The sequence below is a fragment of the Sarcophilus harrisii genome, chromosome 5 (genome assembly GCF_902635505.1).
Source record: "Sarcophilus harrisii chromosome 5, mSarHar1.11, whole genome shotgun sequence".
NCBI classification, from domain to species: domain Eukaryota; kingdom Metazoa; phylum Chordata; class Mammalia; order Dasyuromorphia; family Dasyuridae; genus Sarcophilus; species Sarcophilus harrisii.
The window spans coordinates 77,446,303-77,469,417 of NC_045430.1; the positions used below are offsets into that span (position 1 = coordinate 77,446,303).

Genomic DNA, 23,115 nt, shown 5'->3' on the forward strand with positions numbered 1-23,115 from the left:
ACTATTTAATATTGTATTAGAAACGCTAGCTATAGCAATAAGAGCTGAGAAAGAGATTAAAGGAATAAGAATAGGCAATGAGGAAGCCAAATTATCACTCTTTGCCGATGACATGATGGTATACTTAGAGAACCCCAGAGATTCTGCTAAAAAGTTATTAGAAATAATCCACAACTTTAGCAAAGTTGCTGGTTATAAAATAAACCCACATAAGTCATCAGCATTCTTATATATCACTAACAAAATCCAACAGTCAGAGTTACAAAGAGAAATTCCATTTAAAGTAACTACTGATAATATAAAATATTTAGGAATCTATCTGCCAAGGGAAAATCAGAAACTTTATGAGCAAAATTACAGACCACTTTTCACACAAATTAAGTCTGATCTAACCAATTGGAAAAATATTAAATGCTCTTGGATAGGGCGAGCAAATATAATAAAGATGACAATATTACCTAAACTAATCTATTTATTTAGCGCTATACCAATCAGACTCCCAAAAAACTATTTTAATGACCTAGAAAAAATAACAACAAAGTTCATATGGAAAAACAAAAGGTCAAGAATTTCAAGGGAATTAATGAAAAAAAAATCAAATGAAGGTGGCTTAGCTGTACCAGATCTAAAATTATATTATAGAGCAGCAGTTACCAAAACTATTTGGTATTGGCTAAGGAATAGATTAGTTGATCAGTGGAATAGATTAGGTTCAAGGGATAAAACAGTCAACAAATATAGCAACCTAGTCTTTGACAAACCCAAAGATCCCAGCTTTTGGGATAAGAACTTACTGTTTGATAAAAATTGCTGGGAAAATTGGAAACTAATATGGCAGAAACTAGGCATTGATCCATACTTAACGCCGTACACCAAGATAAGGTCAAAATGGGTTCATGACCTAGGCATAAAGAATGAAATTATTAATAAATTAGAGGAACATAGGATAGTTTACCTCTCAGACCTGTGGAAGGGGAAGGTCTTTATGACCAAAGCAGAACTAGAGATCATTACTGATCACAAAATAGAAAATTTCGATTATACCAAACTGAAAAGTTTTTGTACAAACAAAACTAATGCAGACAAGATTAGAAGGGAAGCAATAAACTGGGAAAATATTTTTACAGTCAAAGGTTCTGATAAAGGCCTCATTTCCAAAATATATAGAGAATTAACTCTAATTTATAAAAAATCAAGCCATTCTCCAATTGAAAAATGGTCAAAGGATATGAACAGACAATTCTCAGATGAAGAAATTGAAACTATTTCTAGTCATATGAAAAGATGCTCCAAGTCATTATTAATCAGAGAAATGCAAATTAAGACAACTCTAAGATACCACTACACACCTGTCAGATTGGCTAAGATGACAGGAAAAAATAATGATGATTGTTGGAGGGGATGCGGGAAAACTGGGACATTGATGCATTGTTGGTGGAGTTGTGAACGAATCCAACCATTTTGGAGAGTAGTTTGGAACTATGCTCAAAAAGTTATCAAACTGTGCATACCCTTTGATCCAGCAGTGTTACTACTGGGATTATATCCCAAAGAGATTATAAAGAAGGGAAAGGGACCTGTATGTGCACGAATGTTTGTGGCAGCCCTTTTTGTAGTGGCTAGAAACTGGAAACTGAATGGATGTCCATCAGTTGGAGAATGGCTGAATAAATTGTGGTATATGAATATTATGGAATATTACTGTTCTGTAAGAAATGACCAACAGGATGATTTCAGAAAGGCCTGGAGAGACTTACACGAACTGATGCTGAGTGAAATGAGCAGGACCAGGAGATCATTATATACTTCAACAACAATACTAGATGATGACCAGTTCTGATGGATCAGGCCATCCTCAGCAACGAGATCAACCAAATCATTTCTAATGGAGCAGTAATGAACTGAACTAGCTATGCCCAGAAAAAGAACTCTGGGAGATGACTAAAAACCATTACATTGAATTCCCAATCCCTATATTTATGCACACCTGCATTTTTGATTTCCTTCACAAGCTAATTGTACAATAATTCAGAGTCTGATTCTTTTTGTACAGCAAAATAATGTTTTGGTCATGTATACTTATTGTGTATCTAAGTTATATTTTAATATATTTAACATCTACTGGTCATCCTGCCATCTAGGGGAGGGGGTGGGGGGGTAAGAGGTGAAAAATTGGAACAAGAGGTTTGGCAATTGTTAATGCTGTAAAGTTACCCATGTATATATCCTGTAAATAAAAGGCTATTAAATTTAAAAAAAAAAAAAAAAAAGAAGAGAAGAACGCTAACTCTATGGAGCAGGAAAGGCAGCATGTAGAAAGTTTCATATGAGTTAAGCCTTTACAAACTGATTTTTAAGAAGTGAGAAGTCCATTCCAAAACATGGGAAATAGCCTTTGCAAACATTTGGAGACAGGAGATTCAGTTTGACTGAAATGTAAGGTGTATAAGGAGAATTGCTGTGAAATCAGCTAGAAAGGAAAGCAAGAATGAGATGGTATAGTCTTAATTTCCAAAAAAGAAGATTTATTATTTTATCCTGTAAATAAGCAAAGGAACACTGAAATGAACTTTGATGAAAAAAAAAAAAGAAAAGAAAATGGCTTTGAAGTTAATGTGCTTACAAAAAACTTGATTTTTTAAAAAATGTATGTTTCTTTTTAAAAAAACATATTTATCCAGAGGTAGCAAAGGTACCTAGGTGACTAGAATTATGTATTTTGGGTGGGGAAAGAACATAATTATGGTTCTTAAATGAGGCTCAAGCCTTTTAGCAGTTGAGCTTTAGAAACAACAGAATTTTCTTCTAAAATTTTGGCAAACTCAGGGTTTTTAATTAAACAGAATTCCAGACAAAAAGAAAAAAAATGTTAGATATTATACAGCAATTGTTTTGCCTAAAAATGGATTAAAAATAGGAAATGGAAATTAAGTTTATGTTTTGATATTTCCTAAGAAAGAAATTCACAGTAAAAGTAATTATTTTTATTTATTTTTGTTAAATTTATTTGTGTTTTATTTTTCAATTAAATTTTATAGGTTTTGAGTTCCAAATTTTTTCCCTTTCCCTCCTTCCCTTCTCCATCTCCAAGATGATAAGCAATCAATAATTTTTTAAAGTGACAATTTGTACATAGTATATAGTACATTCAGTCAACAAAGGGTATAAGATTGTAATGAGTTTTTTGTTGTTAATAATAGTGCCCTTTCCTGAGGATTTTCTTTAAAGTCTCAGGACTTTCTTTGACATAGTAAATTTTATTATATGTTCACTTGGTTCTGAAATCCTAGTGATTCTCTTTTTGTGCATCTCCCCCTCATTTTCTACCTACTGCTATGATCCTCATCTAGCCCTTCACTAATAGTCATCTGGACTATGGCAATAAGCTTCTTCCCAGCATTGCCTATCTCTAATTCATCCTTTATGTTATTCAGATCAATCGATTTTTATGCAAACATGATGTCATATCACTCCATTGTTTGAAACCCTTGAACGACTCAGAATCACAGAATTTTTTAAAATACACATTTCTTTATGAATCATTTTGGGAGAGAAAAATCAAAATAAAAGGGAAAAACCACAAGAGGAAAAAAAAAACAGAAGGAAAAGAAAAAAACAAGTAAACATAGCATGTGTTGAGTTACATTCAGTCTCCACAGAATCACAGAACTTTAAAAGCAAAGCCTTTAGATATTGATTTTTAAGAAGTGAGAAGCCAGCACATTCCAAACACTGGAAATAGCCTTTGCAAAGACTTGGAGGAGGGAGATTCAGTTTGACTGAAATGTAAGGCTGGGAATAAGGTAATATCTGTATATGTGGACAGATGGGGATGAGGGCTAGAGCATAAGAGAATAGAAAAAAAACTGGGCAAAAAGAAAGCAAAAACCAAATGGTAGAGAGAAGTGGTTCTCAAAGTATGGTCTAGAGAATCCTGGGGATCTCTGAAACCCTTTTAGAAGGTCTACAAATTCAAAAATAGTTTTTATTTCCAATATGGTAAATGTCTATAAATATAATCAAGATAAACAAAAACGCTTTGGAGAGATCCGCAATAATTTAGGATAAAGATACTGAAAACAAAAGTTTGAAAACCACTAGTATAGAGGAATCCTCACTGTAAGATACCTATCAGGTACTCATGCAGCCTCTTGCAATCTCTTCTTGAAGACTTGAAATAAAAGGTGATTCACCATCTCTTAAGATAGCTCATCCCATTTTTAGTGGATTTTGGAAGTTTTTCCTAAAAGCAAACCTAGTGCAGAATCCAGAGCATTGGACCTGGAGACAAGATTTGAGTTCAAATCCAACCTCAGATACATCCTTTTATTTATTTATTTATTTATTTATTTTTTGCTCTCATTTATCTTTTTATTGAGGTTTTTTAGGAATACTTCTTGCATTAATTTGAATTCTGCAATTTTCTTTTCTTTTTTTTATTTAATAGCCTTTTATTTACAGGTTATATGTATGGGTAACTTTACAGCATTAACAATTGCCAAACCTCTTGTTCCAATTTTTCACCTCTTACCCCTCATCCCCTCCCCCAGATGGCAGGATGAGCAGTAGATGTTAAATATATTAAAATATAAATTAGATACACAATAAGCATACATGACCAAACCGTTATTTTGCTGTATAAAAAGAATCAGACTCTAAAATATTGTACAATTAGCTTGTGAAGGAAATCAAAAATGCAGGTGGGCATAAATATAGGGATTGGGAATTCAATGTAATGGTTTTTAGTCATCTCCCAGAGTTCTTTCTCTGGGCGTAGCTGGTTCAGTTCATTACTGCTCCATTGGAAATGATTTGGTTGATCTCATAGCTGAGGATGGCCAGGTCCATCAGAACTGGTCATCATATAGTATTGTTGTTGAAGTATATAATGATCTCCTGGTCCTGCTCATTTCACTCAGCATCAGTTTGGGTAAGAATAAATGGTGAATGATAACAAAATGATCCTGTTTCCTCTCCAGCTTGTCAATATTCTCCTCAAATGATAACACTTAGAATGGAATGTAAAAAAAAAATATTACTTCTTAATTTCTGGAAACTGTCTTAATATATACCAAGCTTGTATTAACTTTTTCTGGGGAGGGGTCTCATAGCACACCAACTCAGATCTTAATCATAAAAATTTCCACATAACTATGTTCCCTGCATTCTATAATTGTGAAGCTGATTTTTAAACTTAATTTTAAGATTTTAGATTTGTCCACATCTTTCAAAGTTGTGTTAACTTCAGATTTAATGAGCATGCCATCTAAGACATTAAAGCAATTGATAAAAACTTTAAAAGAACAGGGTCGTACATAAATCTTCTGGGATACTTCAACAGAGACTTGCTGTCAAGTTGCCATTGAACCATTAATGACTTCTTTTTGAATTTGGCCATTCAGCTGGGTTCAGATTCACTTAACTGAATATCAACTGGTCCAGAGTTATCAAATATACTCTCAAGTCTGACCTGAACTAGATTAAAATCTAATTGGAAAATATTTAACAAAACAAATACTAATATAATAAAACATAGATAATGTTAATATGTGGTTTTCTAAGCCAACATGCATTCTGCTTGGATTGTTTCTATTTCCATTTGAGGTTGCTACTAGTCCATTTTTTTCCATCTTTTCCACAAAAATAATCAAGTGCTTAATAGGTGTTCTCTCAGTGAATAAAAGCATGTGTGCATCTCTATCATATTATTCGCTGGAGAACAAGGAATCTAATTTTCTCTTTAGCACATTCAGCTTTTATTCTTCATGAAGAGCTTCAAATCTATTTTGTTTGTTTTCTGTTCCAGTTATAGAGATTTTCTTATCATTCTTTTCATCTTCTGTGTTATATTTTCCATAATTTACCACCTCCCAACAAGGGTCAATTTTTCCTTCTTCTACCTCAGAATTCCCTTTTCCCCTACTGAAGCCCTGGTTCTATTACATTTTCCCTCAAAGCCTGGAGTATTGTCAAGTTTCTCTAGGATTCTTTTATGTCTATATTGAGTATGTACTGAGACAGGAAAAGGCATATGTGATCTTTCTTTTTTAAGGCTAATGGAGTAATAATAGCAAGATAAATCCTATCTCACATTTCTATATAGCACCTTAAAATTCCACTATCATTTTTCTCTCAGCCTTGTGAGATTGGGAGGGTAAATATATTCCTCATCTTGAAGATCAGGGAACCAAGCCACAGGGAGATTAAATAATTTGTTTATCAACACACACTCAGTAAGTATCTGAGCCAAAAGGGTCTAACCAAAGACTTTTGGGCCAAATTGTGTACTTTTGGCTTGAAGTCAGGAAAATAAAAGTCAAGTTTGGTTTTAGATATTTGTCAACTACATGAACCTGATCAAATCACTTATCCTCTTTTTACCTCAGTTTCCTCAACTGTAAAATGAGAATGTAGTACCTACTTCCCAGAGTTGTGAGGATCCAATGAGATAATATTTATAAAGTACTTAGTATATAATGCTTAATCCCTTATCCCTTCCCATGTCAGGCTTCCTCGATTCATCAATTTGATATCTTCATTTTGTAATTTCTAACTGAAAAATGAATTTGACTGAGTGGATAAGGTTACAATTTGTTAAGCTATTTTGTCTTCTTTTGCCAAACAATTCAAACAATCATGTTTTTTTCCTTTAAATATCCGGATCAAAATTTTGCTTAATGTACTCATGATTTCTGGGGAAAAAGGTTCAGTATATGTTGTTACAATAAAGATCTTTCTGCTTTTGGAGGTAGCATATTTGTGGTGTGATAATTCAGATGGAGAAACAATGTAAAGAATTCATATATCAAAGGAGAAAAGCTGTCTGACAGCCAAAAAGTAACCTTAGAACATGGAGAAGGGATCGGAACTGGTTTAGACCAGAGGAGTCAAACATGTGCTCTTTGCTGCCAAAACTAGTTTAAATATAATTTGGAAATATTTAACAAAATAAATAAAAATACAATAAAACAGGTAACATTACACTTTAAAACTAAATCAATTCCATAGACATCCTCATATTCAGATTATTGACCCCTGTTCTCTCAAGATTGTTACCTGCCTTAGGCTTTAGGCTAAAACTGAACCAGATCAGAAATTCACCACATTTGCTTGAATGACTAATGGACTACTCATAGCCTAACCTATGGTTTGGGGATGAATAAGGAACACAGATGAAAGAAATGCAGATGAAGGACAAAGGCAGACTGATATGAGAGGAAAGGTAATTTACTCAAAAGCCCCCAACTTCAGGTACCCCAAAGCTCCAGGAAGGATACTACAGGGGAGCAAATACTGGCTCTGAAGCCAAGAGATCCATGTTCAAATTCTGACTCTGATGCTTATTACCTTATTAACATTGGGCATGTTAATTATGCTTTCTGTATTCAGATCCTTATCTGTAAATTGAAAAGTCTGGACTAGATGGTCAGTTCTGAAAGATGGGAACCATCTTGCGTTATAAAGATCCTTGCTATTGATTCCACATTGGAGAGGGTCTTCTCATGATTGTGTTGTTCTATAGTCTCACCTCTTAAATTATTTAAGATGAGGTGGCAAATTGATGGAAGAATAATTGGACTCCATCCTTTCTTCGCCAAGATAAATAACTACCTAAGTGCTCCCTATTTTCTGCTGTTCCCTTTCACTTAATTAATTCCATATTTTTTTGTTCAAAGTCCAGGCTCTTTTCAGGTGATATAGTTCCTAAATTTAATTTCTAATAATCAGATGCTTATCCATCTCTTTTCTTTCCCTGAAATAACTGAGAAAACATTAGGTATGCTCCACATATTGTTCAGTACAGCTACAGGTTATTATTTTTGTAGAAAGGAAGTTGTGCCTTTCCAGCTTCTGAAGGCATTTCATTTTTGAAATGAATTTTATTCCATGGAGGGAATAAAAACACCAATTGTCCCTAAAATTATGTACCATTGGCAAATGACAAATTAATGAGGAAAGGCAATTTTCAAAAGCACAATAGATTTATTCAAAGATAATTCAAATGAGTAAGTAAGCATTGGAAATTGTGAATGAATTAAACATACTTGTTTGGACCAAAACATTGTTGGGGTAACTTCAGATTGCACCAGATTTATTTAGATTATAAGCAAAACAGATCCATAGAAGCCAAAAGTTAAATAAGACGTAGAGGATGACTTCTTGCCTCATGAGGCTCTTTAGGGAAATTGTTTGCTTTTAATTTCCTTGGTTTATCACTAGAGAAAGATTTTTAATTCTTCAGGCAAAGCCAAAGTCAAATTAGGAACTAAAAGTGTTAGGTGCTATTGGAGTTTTTAAATGCAAAAATGTAAAAACATTTGCCTGAATCCAACCATGTGAAATCTAACAAGCAGAAATATATTGCATTCTGCCACAAACTCCCTCAAGTTTAAGATGGGAGAGTCATGATTAGAAAGCAGATTACTTCAAAAAAGGTATGGGAGTTAAATAGAATTCAAGTTCATTTTGAGACAACAGCATGGTATTCCAGACACAGCAGCCAGAGTAGCTCTGGGTTTCATTAAGAGAGATAGAGCTTCAAGGAATAAATTGAGAGTTCTACTGTATTGCGTCCCAGTCAGCCCACATCTGGAATATCACATTTCATTCCTAGAGCATAAAAGAAAGATATTAATAAGATAGAGAATATCCAGAGAAAGACAATTAGGTTGATGAAGCATCATGTGATAAGAGGATTAGTTGAAGGAATTGAGGTTATTTATCTGGAATAAAATCTCTAAGTCTTTAAGTTAAGGACTCTCTTTTGGAAAAAGGATTAGATTTATTTTGTTTAGCTCCTGAGGGCAGAAACCTGTAGCAATTGGGTGGGATTTGTAGAATTAAACATAAGCTTGAAGCCAGGAAAATTCCAGTAATTATAGCTGTTTCAAAAGGGAATGGACTGGCACAGGAAAGAGCCCCATCCTATTGGAAGTCTTCAAGCAGAAGCAGGATGAAAACTTGTTCAAGCATATTACAGTGAGAATTAGTTTTTGGATATAGTTTGGACTGGGTGGTTATTGAGATCTCTTTGAAGTCTAAAATTCTGTGATTCTGTAAAAATGGTTGTGATAGTGTCATGTTCTTATGCGGTTTCCTTTTTTTTTTCTTCCCAGGATGAATAAGAGATACTTACAGAAAGCAACAAAAGGAAAGCTGCTAATAATAATATTTATTCTAACCTTGTGGGGTAAACTAGCATCTGGCGCAAACCACCATAAAGGTAAGAAATATGAGCTCCTTTTTTTCAGCACCTTGTTGAAGTTGGTGCTGCTTAAACAAAAGCATGGCTCTGCTTGGGTAGTTTTTGTGATTTTCCTGGGTGCAAATTTCTCCTGAGAGTGCTCTACAAATAAAGATCAGAGAGAGTGATTTCTAAAGTGGTGCATTATGGAAGGAAATGGTTATTTAATGTTTCCCAGATTGGTGCCATATCAGTTTAGCATGCTGATTCAATCCACAGAAAATTGTAACTCTGACAATTTCAATACTATTTTCTTTTCTGGATGGGGCAGTTGAAAAGTTAAGTTGACATGTAATAAAGATGTATCAAGAAGCACATGAGTGCTCTAGAGAAGTTCTTGACTGGAATAGATGTCATAAAGAAACCATCTTTAATAACATCCATTTCGCTATGGCATGCAAATGGGTTCCCTGTCAAAGCTAAGTTTTTGAGGGTCCTGAATGTCATTGGTACCTTAATTCTTGGTTCCTAAAGTGCCTGTGTCTACTTCCACTGAGACACTAACCATAATATGCTTAATATGCTGCTGCTAGTTTTGCCTTCCCAAGTCAAGCAGTAAGAGTTTCTGATCTATAGATTCACATTAAACCTGAAAGGTTTTGGTAGCTAAAAGGCTTCTCTTTGCTTTTTCATTTCTGACTAGTAAGATTAATATAATGAATTAAAATGGGACTATTTTTGACTTTTTCCTTTCACAATCAAGCAGTAATGTAAGAAGTCAATTTCCTGAAATTTAAGTATTGTTTTTCATTATCCACAAGAGTCCCACTTGCCTAATTAGAAAATCTGATATCATTTTACCTCTCCTCATATTTCACCCCTATAAATATACCTATTGTCACCCCTAGGGAGTTTTCTAAACCAATACTATCCCAGACTCATAAGTCTATTATGTCACATTTTGGCTCTTGGTTAAGTCATTATGGTAGTTTTACTTTCAGATTCTTTTTTTTTTTTTTTTTTAGGATAGAAAGTAAGAATTTAAAAATATATATATATATATATATATATTCTAATTAACAGTAATTTATTTTCCCTTCTCACTCCTCTCCAATTGAATAATAATAATAAAAAAACCCCTCATAACGTAATGTATATGCATAGTTAAGTAAAATAAATTCTTTTATTACCCAAGACCAAACATGTATGTCTTATTCTGAATCTTAAACCTTAAGTAAGCCTCTGTGTTTCTATACTATTAAGTACAGATTAAATATCAAGGCAAATTTTAATTTTGCATTGATATCAGGAAAAAGAATAAACAAAATTCAACTTTCTAACAATTAGAACTGTCCCCAAATGAAAAGTGTTATCATGAGAAATAGGGGATTTACCTCATTGAAACTATTTTGATAAAGACTGGAGGACCTCTTGTTAGAGATATTTTAGTGAACAATTCTTGTGATATTTGGCATGGGATAAAGGGAAGTAGAGGTTTTTTTCCCAACTGTAGAATTCTGTGTTTCAGTAAAATATTACCATGGATTATTTGGGAGTAAATTTAAGAAACAAACAAACAAAAAACCCCACACTTTTACTTATGCAGGGACATCATTAGATTTGCTAATAAGATCTTTCCAATTTTATGTCAACAGACTCCTATTTGACCTTGAGAGTGGCCATTTTGTCACAACATTGACTCATGGTGCTGTTCTCTAAAGAGTCAGCACCCATTCCTTGCAGAAGGTACTTTGCCTGACTTGAAAAATTTGTCTAAAGGTTTTTGAATGAAGTTAGTCATCTCACCAGGGAAAATGCTTATATATTTCTGCCTCATTTGTTACCAAAATCAAAGTAATTTTTTGATGCTAATCACTTAAAATAAAAAAAAAAAAAAGCTTTTTTTTCCCTGGTATAACTGCATTTTAGTCAGGCCTCGTTCCTGAAAGCATGGTGCACAGTTATCCCATGAAAAATAATCTCATGGGGAAGTCATTTAGAATTCATTTGGTCAGTTTGTTTTGTTATTTTGTTTTTCTGGTTTTGTAACTGTCACAAAAATTAAGAATTACCTCCTTCTACCTAAAAGTTACAGATAAATTATGGTGATTTATTTTAATTGCTATTATACATCTCATTGGATATTAGATTGAAGTCTACCATTATTGAATCTAAAAGACCAGTCACTAGAGCCTTTTACAATCTAAAGTTTAAATGACTAAAATATAAATTATTTTGGCAAATAGAATTGGATTTTACTTCTGTTATGGTCATTTTTTTCTAGGTGCTTCAACACATAATTAATAGAAACCAAATTTCATTTCAAAAGTTCAAATATATCATATTTAACTTATCAAATGATAATGAAACTATTAATAAGTTTAAAATGCATGAGAAGCAACCGGTGGCAAATCATTCTAGATCCCAATTTCCTCACCTACAATGAAGGGACTGGTCGAGAGGTTCTAAGTAATAAATTCTTTTCTAGTTATAAAGACTATAATATATCCACTGAAAATAATATGTTTCTTACATATAACTTTGATGCTAGTTTAAGAGTTCATTGACAGTAATCATCTAAGTAAATTTACATATGGATAAAAAACTAAGTAGAAACTCATTTTCAGGATATATAGTGTAGTCTATAGAATTCTTCCATCAATTTTTATTGTTTTCTTTTAGAGACCTTGAACTTTTTTCATGATGTCCAAATACTCCAAAGTAAAATGTATTTTAGGAAAGAATGTAAAAAGGCCTTTAATAATCAACATTTTAATATTTTTCCCAGGTACATTAATTCTTGAGTTTAATTCTTGAGGGAAGAGATTGTTTGATAGCTATCAACTTTCAGCCAGAGAACTCAACAAGATATTCCACTTTGGGAGTCATTAGAAAGGATAGTATATATTTGTATCTCTACTTCCTGTCTTCTCATTTCATTTTTCAACCTTTTGCTTTCTGGCTTCCAACATCATCATTCAATTAAAGTTGCTTCTTTCCAAAGTTATTAATGATTTTTTAATTGCTAAATTTGATGGTCCTTCCTCAATATGCAAATCTTATTTTTTTTCTGAAGCATTGGAAACTGTTAGGCACTTCCTTCTTCTGGATACACAGTCTGCTCTGGAGCTTTTATAACATTGGTTCTCCTCTTCTTTAGATGTTGCTTCTCAGTTCTCTTTCTTTATCCTGCATGTCACATCCTCTAACCAGTAGTATATCTTAAGCTTTCAGACCCAGGGCAAAGCCTTAGTGTGCTCCTATAGATCCTGGATAGGATGTGGATAGCACAGAGGTGAATTGGTTAACTAAAGAACTGAAATTAGGAAGGGATAAAAGTCATATCAAAGCAGAAGTGATAATGTGAGTGAATACTGTGGATGGGAGCATTGGAAGTTACAGTGCAAATGAAGAATTGGATTAAGAATGGTAAAGTATATGGAAAACCTAATAATGGGAGGTTTGCTTGGATAAAAGAATTTCAGTAATCTTAAGTATGGAAGCAGAACACATGTAAATGATAAAAAGCTCAAAGCTGCTCACAGCTGAGATGGAATAAAGGGATAATTAATGGAAACTGAGTAAATTGAGAAATATAAAAGGGTATTTTAGGGAAGATCACTATGCATGTTGAAGGTCCCTAGTATAAGGCAGGTATTAGGGAGAGGAAGCAGGGCTAGGAACTGAGGAAAAAGGGAAAAGGAACTTAGGCAACTGGTAGATAAAAATCTCAGAGATCTGCAATAGATGGTGAATTTGGATGGAATGAATCCCAAAGAAGGAAAGGTTGCTCAGTGTTGACATCAGAGAGGGAACCTCTATTCAGTATAGAATAAGTAATATGTTGACTGTCCCTCTAAGACCAATGTGTTGTTATATATGGGTAGAGAGTTATAAGACTTAGCAGATAAGATTATAAGAGGGAAATGTTATCTGGACAGCACAAGATCTTTGTGAATGCCATCAAAAGGAAGAAGTGTAAAATGAAGAAAAGTTTGTTAATTATAGCATGAATTTCCTGAGGTTCCAGAAAAAAAAGTGAGAAGATCTGAAGTCAGACTTAGGAAGAGAATGAAAAAACTCTGCAGGTAGAAGGATAACTAGTTCTTCTTTTCCTGTGACCAACAATGGACTGGGGTTTGAATTGTTATCTGAAGCAAAATTTCTAGTAACTTTTTTTTCCCAGTTACTCTATCAAAACTCTTATGAGATGAAGATAAAATTATTATTTTTATCTTATAGAGAAGGAAAAAAGGAAGTAAAATTTTATTTTTTTAGAGATAAAAGAAAGTTCATCTTTATACTTTTAATATTTACTATGCACTCATAATGTGCTTGCTTGGAGCTGTAAATGCAAATATTTTTATAGTCTGTGGACTGATATTGTAAGGCATTTGATACATTTATTCCATGAAATATATCACACCTTCAAACAACCACTCCAAGATGCACTGATGTTTTTCTGAGGTTAGTATGAACACCTCCTTTTAAAGTTTTCTTTTTTCCCACCATTTCAAATCCCTCTGGCACTTGATAGATGATATAAGAGCAATGTTGAGGGAGGAAGTTGCATGGGGCTCAAAAGCAATAGGGTGATGCTAGATTCCAGCAAGAATAAAAAGAAGCTTCCTAGCCAAAAGAAGAAGAAGAGAATTTCAAATTAAGTGAGATAAGACACTTTAGCAGATTAGAGTCAGAAAAAAAATTCACATAAATTTTTGTAACTATGCAGTATGTTTATAGGGAAAAAATGTTGAGAATGTGATGAGGAAGGATGAAATAAAATAGACTTTGACAAAGTTTGCAAGCTTAAGCATAAGAAAATAAAAGAAAAATAAAATAAAATAAATGACCCCATAATTAGAGTAATAGAATACAATAGTAAAATAGTTGGTTCAGTAGAAAAGGGGAATTAGTAACTAATTATTAAACTCATGAACTAATTTAATTTTAGAACGAGGCAAAAGAAGTTGTAACTTAACAGAGTTGCATGGATAATAAGTGACAGAGTCAGAATTAGAACTCAGATCTTCCAACTCTTGATAGCTAGCTGACCAAGGGGATAGAGAATAGATTCAAGAAAAAATTCAAACTAAAAGAATCCCTTGTATATTGAAAGTCGGTATCATTTTGGTAGCAATAATAATTTTTACTAGAAAGAAAATCAGTATAAGATACAATTTATTCCTCATTTCTTCATTCCCTAATACAACCTCTCTATAGAAACGATAGAGGAATTTAAATCAAGGCTAACATATTTCTTTTCCCCTCTTCATAGTGAAGAGTTATTAAGTATCAGAATTCTTTCCTGGGGTAGTTGGATTGGTCTTTTTTTGGAAGTTATTTTAGTCAGTGTCAGTCTATTTAAGTGAAATAATAAAGAAAGTTCTTAAAAGAATTAGCTTTTTAAGAAGGCACTGGATTTGACAGAATAAACAAATTATTACTATCAGTGTGAAGGTTTCACTAAATCATTAGCTTAAGACTCTTGGAAACTTATTCTTTGTAATCAAAGAAGTTCCCTGATCAATTTAATAATCTTTCTGGGAGACTAGCCTTTTGGGGGACTTTGTGATTGCATCTTTCTAAAGAGTCTTTGTTGTCATCTGGAGAATAACAGTTAAGGTGGCTGCTTCCAATATAAATTGATTGGCTCAGATTCTAGGGAGGAAAGATACTTGTGGGAAGAAACAACCCTTTGCACTAGTCAAAAAAGGCAAACACAAACCACCTTTGGTATCTTTTCCCTTCATCTTTAACTCATAATGTTTATCAATGTTTATTGCTACACAACATCATTTTTGAACCTCCACTCCTAGAAGAAGGAGGCTTAAAGATTCTCTGGCAATAAAATCAGTCTTAGAACCAGACCTTTTAAATAGTGGAAAGGGATTTTTGGGGCCATTATTAATTTAGACTGTCTGGCATTATATTCAGAGAAGATGAATTGATTGAAAAATGTATGCCGTGGAGAGAGAAGATGACGTATTATCTCTTCTGAGGCTGGGTGAAACGGTAGTTAAGGACCAAAGTTAAAATAAAAAGGAGCAAGATGTGTGAATTTTATACTCTGCTACTGCAGGTCCATTGGGAAAGGGATTGGCTGTCCAAGTAGTTCCAGGCGTCCCTTTGAGGGATATCAAAAATAAGATGCTTGGGGAGACTGTGGAAGGAGGTAGTCACTGGAATGTTGGGTAAAAGTTGCCTTGTTGATAGCTTCAAGTTGTTTCCTTCTAAGAGGAAATCTAAAGGTGGCAGTAAACATGGAAAAATGTAGGATCTTTGTATGAAAGTCAAACTTGTTGAATGTCGTTATTCATAGGTCATTAAATCCCTTCATAAACTTTTTGTATTTGTTTATGGGCTTCTTTAAGTCTTTCCATCTTCCAAATTATCTAAGTGGTTGAATAAAGCTGTCCAGACTCTACATAATGGATTTGTTACTTTGGGTGTACTGTATGGATCTGGGGGGGAGGGTCCTATTACCTACATTTTTGGAGATATCGACATGAGATTTCCCAGAACAAACCCAAGGGGAAAGTTATTACCAATTATGGGATCCCATTTTTAATTCTCACTATACAGGGAATAGCATATTTATTTAGAGATTTAAGACATAATTTTATTAGTTAGGAACTATGAGAAGCCCTTTTTAAATCAATCCATCCCATGCTCAATCTCACTATGCTTTGGATATTGGAAATCACCTTTGAAACACGACAGTTTAGAGTTCATAGTTTCCCATTAAATCCTTTTCTAAGCTCCAACGAAATTAAATCTTGGGAGGATAATTACTATAAATAGTGAATTGATAAGAACTTATTTTCTCCCTAAAGTAATGCTAACTTATTCAAAGACATGCTGCATGGAAAAACTAATTTTCATTAGCTAAAGACTAATAGAAGTTGTCTTCATCAAAATAAAAGAAATGGATTAAGCCCAATGTAATCCTAGATTTATGAGTAATTTTATCATAAGAAACAATTCTCCTAGAACGTAACTCTAAAGGAGACTGGTTTTCTTGGGACTGATTGAAGCAGTCTCAGACAGAATTTGTTCAGTAAATGTTCTTGTCAAAATATAAGGTCAGATGAAACTGTAGAATTCTCTAAACAGGAAGTCATCTGATCATTTATGACCATAACATTTAATATCTGTTATTACACAATAAACATGACTTGTTTTGTGGGGGAGGGGAAATAAGCTTGTTCTCACGCTTAAACTCAGACTGTGCATTCTTTTTATTGAAAATCCTTCTCCCTTTGTGACAAATTGAAGGATAAAATTAAAGCACATACCCCCTCCTCTAACACACACATATGCAAACACATTCCAAATGATTCTCCTAAAGTTTATAATTCAGATTGTAGGCCATTAGAGTTAATCAGGTAACACAAAGTAATCTTGACTTAATTTCTTATCTCTAAGATGTCTAATTTTATTCTGGGCATTAAAAGGTTGGAGAAAACTATCAAGTAACCTTATTATCTATTGTGTGTTTTAATTCATATACTATCTTTAGTGTTATGTGACTCTTAAGAGTTATTGAGAAAATATTCTACCACTCCAGGGACTGGGTCTTTAAAGATGTTTGATAGGCAATTCCAAGAAGTATAGCTTGTCTCCTTAACTTTGAAAGCAATGAACTGATAATCAAATATAGTTTTCATCTTAGAAAATGGTTGGGGCATTAATTCTGTTAGATATTCTCTAATTAAGAAATAGTAATGTCGTAATGAATGAGGGAACAAAGAATCTTTTATATCAATTTCATTATTCTTTGATATTTCTTAAGCCTACCTTTTAATAAATGATCATATTTATCCTATATTGTTTATTATGAACACAGAGTAAAATTGGGGAGAAAGAACTATATTTGGAGCCATGAAGACCTGGATTCAATTCACATCTTTGATACATACTGGAAAAGTCATTTTATATCTCAGAGTTTTGTGCTACTCTAAATTAGAGACTCTGTCTAAATTAAAGACTGAGTCTCTAAGAAGGGATTCATCCATGTACATAGAGAGTTTCCTAAAGCAATTAAATCACAGTTCTAGTCGCTATCCCTGTTATTTATTATTTATCACCATTATTATAATTCATATAATACTGTTATTAGTAATGATAGTGATGATGAAGTAATGAGGTCAGGGTTTTATTTATAATCCTATAATATTTGTTACTTAGATTTTAGAATGTCACTTAACTTTTCAGGATTCTTTTCCCCCAATAAAGCATTAGTGTCAGATCAAGAAGAGATTATTATATAATCTAATATTTCATTTTTTCATTTTGTGGATGTCTTATTTGTAACATTAATACTTTGGAGACTGATATAATGGGAAGTCATTTAAAATTCATTAAGCATAGTTGTAAAATTCCTATAAAAGTTATTAAAATAAAATCAGAAACAAAGTACATTGTTGGATATTAAATGATTGAACAAATTGGATGCTTTATTGATGATTTCTCTGAAGATGAACACTCTATTTTTCCAAAGAAGTTGTTCAAGTTCAAAGATTAACTGTACCTGTTATCTGCAATGGTGACCAAATATGGGAAACTGCTTCTAAATAGCAATTAAGATATTTGTCTGAAACTGATCTTATTGTTATAGTAGACATTTTCATTGATCATGTATTTATAAATAGTAAGGTGGTTGAGTTTTTTTTTGAAAGATAGTTCTTGGAAGAGAAAATCAATTTGCTAGCCACTAGGAGTAATCTTCTCTTAGGAAATGTAGAGACTTCCAAGAATTATCATGATTCAACAGAGAATCACATACGTTCTACTTCCCAGCTCATATATGAAATGCCTTTGTGTGTGCAAATATGTATCTGTGGCTATGTGAACAATATGGTGGAGCTAGGAGAGAAAGGACAGAAATCTTACTATGCTACATTTGGTAGCAATCATTAATTATCATCATATAGGAAGGCTGTTCCTCCTCATCCTCTTCTTTGAAGTCATGTGGAATCATTGGATTTGGGAAGTAGAAGGGATCTTAAAGATGATCTCTGAATCATAGTCTTAGCATTGTAAAGGACCATAGAAATCATTTGTTTCAACCCTTTTAATTGATAAATGAGCAAAATGAGACCCAGGGAGATCAGTCAGTTAGTCAGTCACTAAACATTATTGAATATTATATGCCAGGACCGGGAAATACAAAGAAAGATAAAAGACAGTCCTTATCCTCAAGGAGCTCATACTATAATGGTAAAGTAATTTGTGCAGACATATAATCTGTCATTGTTAAAAATAGCCTGGCTTCCAGAATAAATATCAAGACAAATCAGACATGTAGAATTGCCCCATCCTGGTCTGATTTTTAAAAATTTGCAACAAAGTTGAAAAAGAAAGCTCAATGAGATGTAAATACAAAATAAAAGGCAAAGACAAAACTATAACTTGGAATTTTTGTACCCAGGAGAAGCAAAATAAAGTATGCCTTCAATTCAGTTGAGGTAGAGTTATGACAGGGGCAGATAAAATGAGATTGCCATAATTTATTTCATATTGCTTGATTTTTGGCTCCTTTAACCCTCATAAAATAAGACATATTATATAATGTGTACGTTTCAGGTAAACATATGTACATACCTTAATATGTCCACATCTTTATATGGATATATTTATGTTATATTAAATATATAGATCTAGATATACCTATGTCAACGTGCTTAATCTACCTTTCTCTCGCTTTTCTCTCTCTCCTCTTTCTCTCTTTTTCTTTCTGTCTCTCTTTCTCTGTCTTTCTGTCTGTGTTTGTCTAATTGTTGAGAGAAAGAAAGCCATCTCTAGATAGGCATGCTTCTTAGGTTTGTTTTAACTGTTTAGGGTTGTTTTAACTGCAAATGTAATCCTGATTTTATGAATGTAAGGAAATTCTCATTGCTTTCTAGAAAACATATGCTTACATACATGTTAGTAAATTGTCTATTGACCAATTTTTAAAACGTTAGATACTCCAACGTGCTAAGTATGAGAGATTAATTAGCACTAAATAATTAATAATAAATTATTAAGATTAACTTGTTAATTGAACCTGTAGTATGCTTTAGAATCTGGAAAGTAGCTCAGGAGAGTTGAGTTAAATCAGAAATATAGACCATGAGCAAACTGAATGCCACCTTTCTTCTTTGTTTTGCCCTGAGGCCTGTTAAAAGCTCATAGCAAGTAACCTGTGGGAGCAATGAATTCCTAAGCTTTGTGAAAGTTTTCCAAGTCCAGTTAAGGTCATGAGAATAAACCCTTATTTTTGTGAGATCAGACTCTGTAAACTTGCCAAATTAGCTGTAGGGTATGTGAGAATTACTCCCCCATCTCCTTATTCCCTCTTTACCTTCTCAGTCAACTTCAATACTGAAAGGTTCCATATCTTCCCCTTTATCACATCAATTTCCTCACAACAGCCTTTGAGTCTAGACTAACTGCTTCTTCCTTTCCCAAACTTAGCTATACACAGATACATACACAAATGCAACATGCTTATTTGTTTTCTCAACTCTATTAACAGTTGTTACACCCTTGATTCAAAATGGTCTTTATACCTAATAAGGGCACAGACACCCTACCTCTGTGATTACATTCTGGAGCTTCTGGGATTGCATCCACAAGGTGGGGAAAGCAATCTCCTTCTTTACCTGTAGCTCTAGGATTGGAGGATAACAAACAGTGCTTTGTTTCTCTGCTAATCACTGCCTTGGTGACCAAAAAAAATAAATAAATAAAATTGGTGATTTTTTTACATATACACAAAAACACACACATCAAAATGGAACCTTTTCCATATTGAAAAAAGGAAACTAGGAAACCGTATTTGTTTGTTGCAACAAAGTGCAAATTGATTTTATGCAGACTTAAAGATCAAAGGTATCCCCCATTTTCTGCCCTTCTGAGGCCTCAATTAGTGGTTGGAAAAAAAAAAAAACTCTTCAATAAATCTCATTTGGATATATTACATTATCTATAAGCTTTCTTTTTCTTTTTTGAATAAGAACATTCATTTTTAACAAAAGCATTTGTAGAGTTATTTGCCACCAAATGTAAGGATTAAAATCAGTTAAAGAACATCATTGCTTCTTGTTCCAAGAAAAATAATCTGGCAAACAGAAGAGGGGGGAAAGCAGCAATTTGAGAGCAAACTCTATAAAATCTTTTAGACTTTTGCTGGAATGGCCAGAAATGGGTGGGAAGGCTTAGAGTGTGGTCTGGTGTGGATGGGAGGGAAAGCAGGATTTCTAGTAGTTTCCTATATTAATGAATTATTCTTTCTGCTGAATGTAGATGCAGTTGTTTATAACTAGTGAAGGACTTTCTGTGTCCTTTCAGAGTTCTCCAAATTTTGGTTACAAAAGAGTGAATCTCAGTCCTTGCACTCTAACTTTGAGTCTAGGTTTAGTTGATATAGACAACAGTCTTTTTTTTTTTTTTTAATTTAAATTGCTTTACTAACCAGTCAGGTTAATCGTTTGTAACATAAATGTTTATCAATTTCTAAATCTAGGATTATTTTTCTGATGCCAGATATATTGCTCATGTAGTCAAGCCCATTGTATATTCAGTTGTAAAATAAATCTACATCTCTTGAGGCTAACATAGGAGAATATGATAGTCCAATGTACCTGAATATTGTGACAGAGATTTTTATTGGTTACCTTTGTGCATTGCTGACATTAAGTCGCTATATCTGTGATTAATTTTATAGAATTTGTTTTCCTGAAAAAATTTAATTATTATGATTGTTATTTCTAATAATAATAATATTAGAATTGCAGTCAGAGGACCTAAAATTAAATCCAGATAGCTATGAGATTTGGGGGAGAGATACAACCTTGCTAGGTCTTAGTTTCTTCATCTGTAAAATGAAATGGCTGGATTAAATCATGTCTAAGATCCTTTCTAGCTCTAATCTATATCTAATTAAACTTTTAAAATATCAGGCAAAGCTTCTGTTTAAACACTGTGGTGATTTTTTTTGGGGGGAGGGTAAGGCCAAGAATCCTTTTGCAATAATAATAACTAAGGTTTATATAGAATTCAGGATATGCCAGTTGCTGTTCTAAGCATTTTACAATTATTTTTTCATTCTATTCTTATAACAATCTTGGGAGGAAGGTGCTGTCTTTACTCCCATTTTACATCTGAGAAAATGGAGGAAACAGAGGGTAAATGATCTGTTAGGGTTCACATTTCTTGTAAAGATTTGAATTCAGGCCTTCCTAATTCCAGGTCCAATACTATACTACTTATATATTTCCTAGTTAATTATTTTGCCACTATTTTTCAGATATTAGATTTACTTAAATCTATTTGTAAATGTCAATTACAGCTGCTTTGTGGAGTAGTTATAGATACAGGTGATCCCAACTCTCCCACTTCTTATTGGTAAACAAGCAATCACCACTTACAGGTATCTGAGGCCAATTAAGCCCTACCATCTAGGAATGAACTTTGGCTACAATGTGTGTAAAAGATATCTCAAATCTAGGCTTTATTGTTAGCTCTGAGAGATTCCTTTCAGTGTGGCTGCTTTGGGACTGAAAATTGTTCAAATGTTTTGATGACTGATTCTTCCTTTCCTAGTGGCAATCAATCAATCAATTAACAAGCTTTTATCAATTATTTACCATATGCCAGCCATTGTATTAAGTGATAGGGATACAGCACTTAATACAATGAAGTTGTATTCATTATAGCAGTTCTTGTCCTCAAGGAGCTAACATTCAGTGTTGGAGGAGAACAATGTAAAAAGTAATATATCATATAAATACAAGTAAAATTTTTTTGAGTGAAAGATTCCCACAGCTGGGAGGATCAGGAAAATTTTAGTTGAAAGATGGTGCTTGAAGGAAATAAGAGATCCTAAGAGGTTGAGGGGAGAAGGGAATTCAATCCAAGTGTGATACAAATGTGTAGAAAAGCAAGATGAGATATCTTGTATAAGAAACACAAAGATCTCTTTGTAATTTGTAAATTGTAATTTGTGATTTGTGAATTGTAAAATGAGGAAAGGAAAATAATTTTATTTATAAAAAAAAGGTTGGAAAGGTAGATTGAAGCCAGGACTTTAAAAACCAAATGAGGAACTGGATTCTGATAGCAGTTGGTCTGGAACCCTATTTTCTTGCTTAAAAGAGGCATGTCTTATGGTGACACAGTGGTTGGAGTGAAGATAGAAAGATGAATTCAAATATGACTCTAGAGACTGACTAGTTTTATGACTTCAGGCAAAGCACTTAATCTCTCTCTGCCTCAGTTTCCTCATTTATAAAAAGGAGATAATAATCCTCCCAGGATTATTTTGAGAATAAAATTAGATAATATTTGTAAAATGCTTTGTAAACATATTATCATTCTTTTTAGGAATGGATAATAATAATAATTACTACTAGTAGTATACATTTCCAAGAAAAGAGGTTTCTTTTTGAGACATCTGCTTATCTTAATTAAGTCTGTGCTCTTAGAGAAATTTGGGAATTTGGAATTGGTTTCTAAGTTAGTCCAATTACTGGGGAGGAGTGAAGGCTGACAAAATAAAATCATATGAGCCTTTCTTTAGGTTTGACTCTTGTCAAAAAAAAGGACTCTTGTCCTTTCGTACTGGGAGAAATGAATTTACAGATAGAAAACGACCTGGATTTCTCCAGTCTGAACTCAGATCACATAGGACTTTAATCGTTGAACAAACGAACCTTTAATAGCGGTTGCACCATTTGGGTGTCCTGATCCAACATTGAGGTCATAAACCCCAATTTTCGATATGGGCTCTCAAATAAGATTGTGCTGTTATCCCTGGGGTAACTTGTTCAGTTGATCAAGAGATGGGTCAATTACTGGTACTGTTACACTTAGATTGGTTAATCTAGGTTATATTCATTTGGAGGTTATTTTATGCTCCGAGGTCACCCCAACCAAAGACTATA

General features: G+C 33.3%; 1 protein-coding gene across 4 annotated transcripts in view; it reads left to right on the forward strand.

Moving 5' to 3' along the window:
* The window catches only part of TAFA2 (TAFA chemokine like family member 2), a 539,444-nt gene that overhangs the window by 405,760 nt on the left and 110,569 nt on the right, over positions 1–23,115 (forward strand). For all 4 annotated transcript variants that reach the window (XR_004229940.1, XM_031940952.1, XM_031940950.1 and 1 more), the window contains one exon: positions 9,117–9,223. Coding sequence is in view for 3 of the 4 variants with exons in the window: in XM_031940952.1 (XP_031796812.1) it covers positions 9,118–9,223 (106 nt within the window). In the remaining variant the exon portion in view is untranslated. The remainder of the gene's footprint in view (positions 1–9,116; positions 9,224–23,115) is intronic.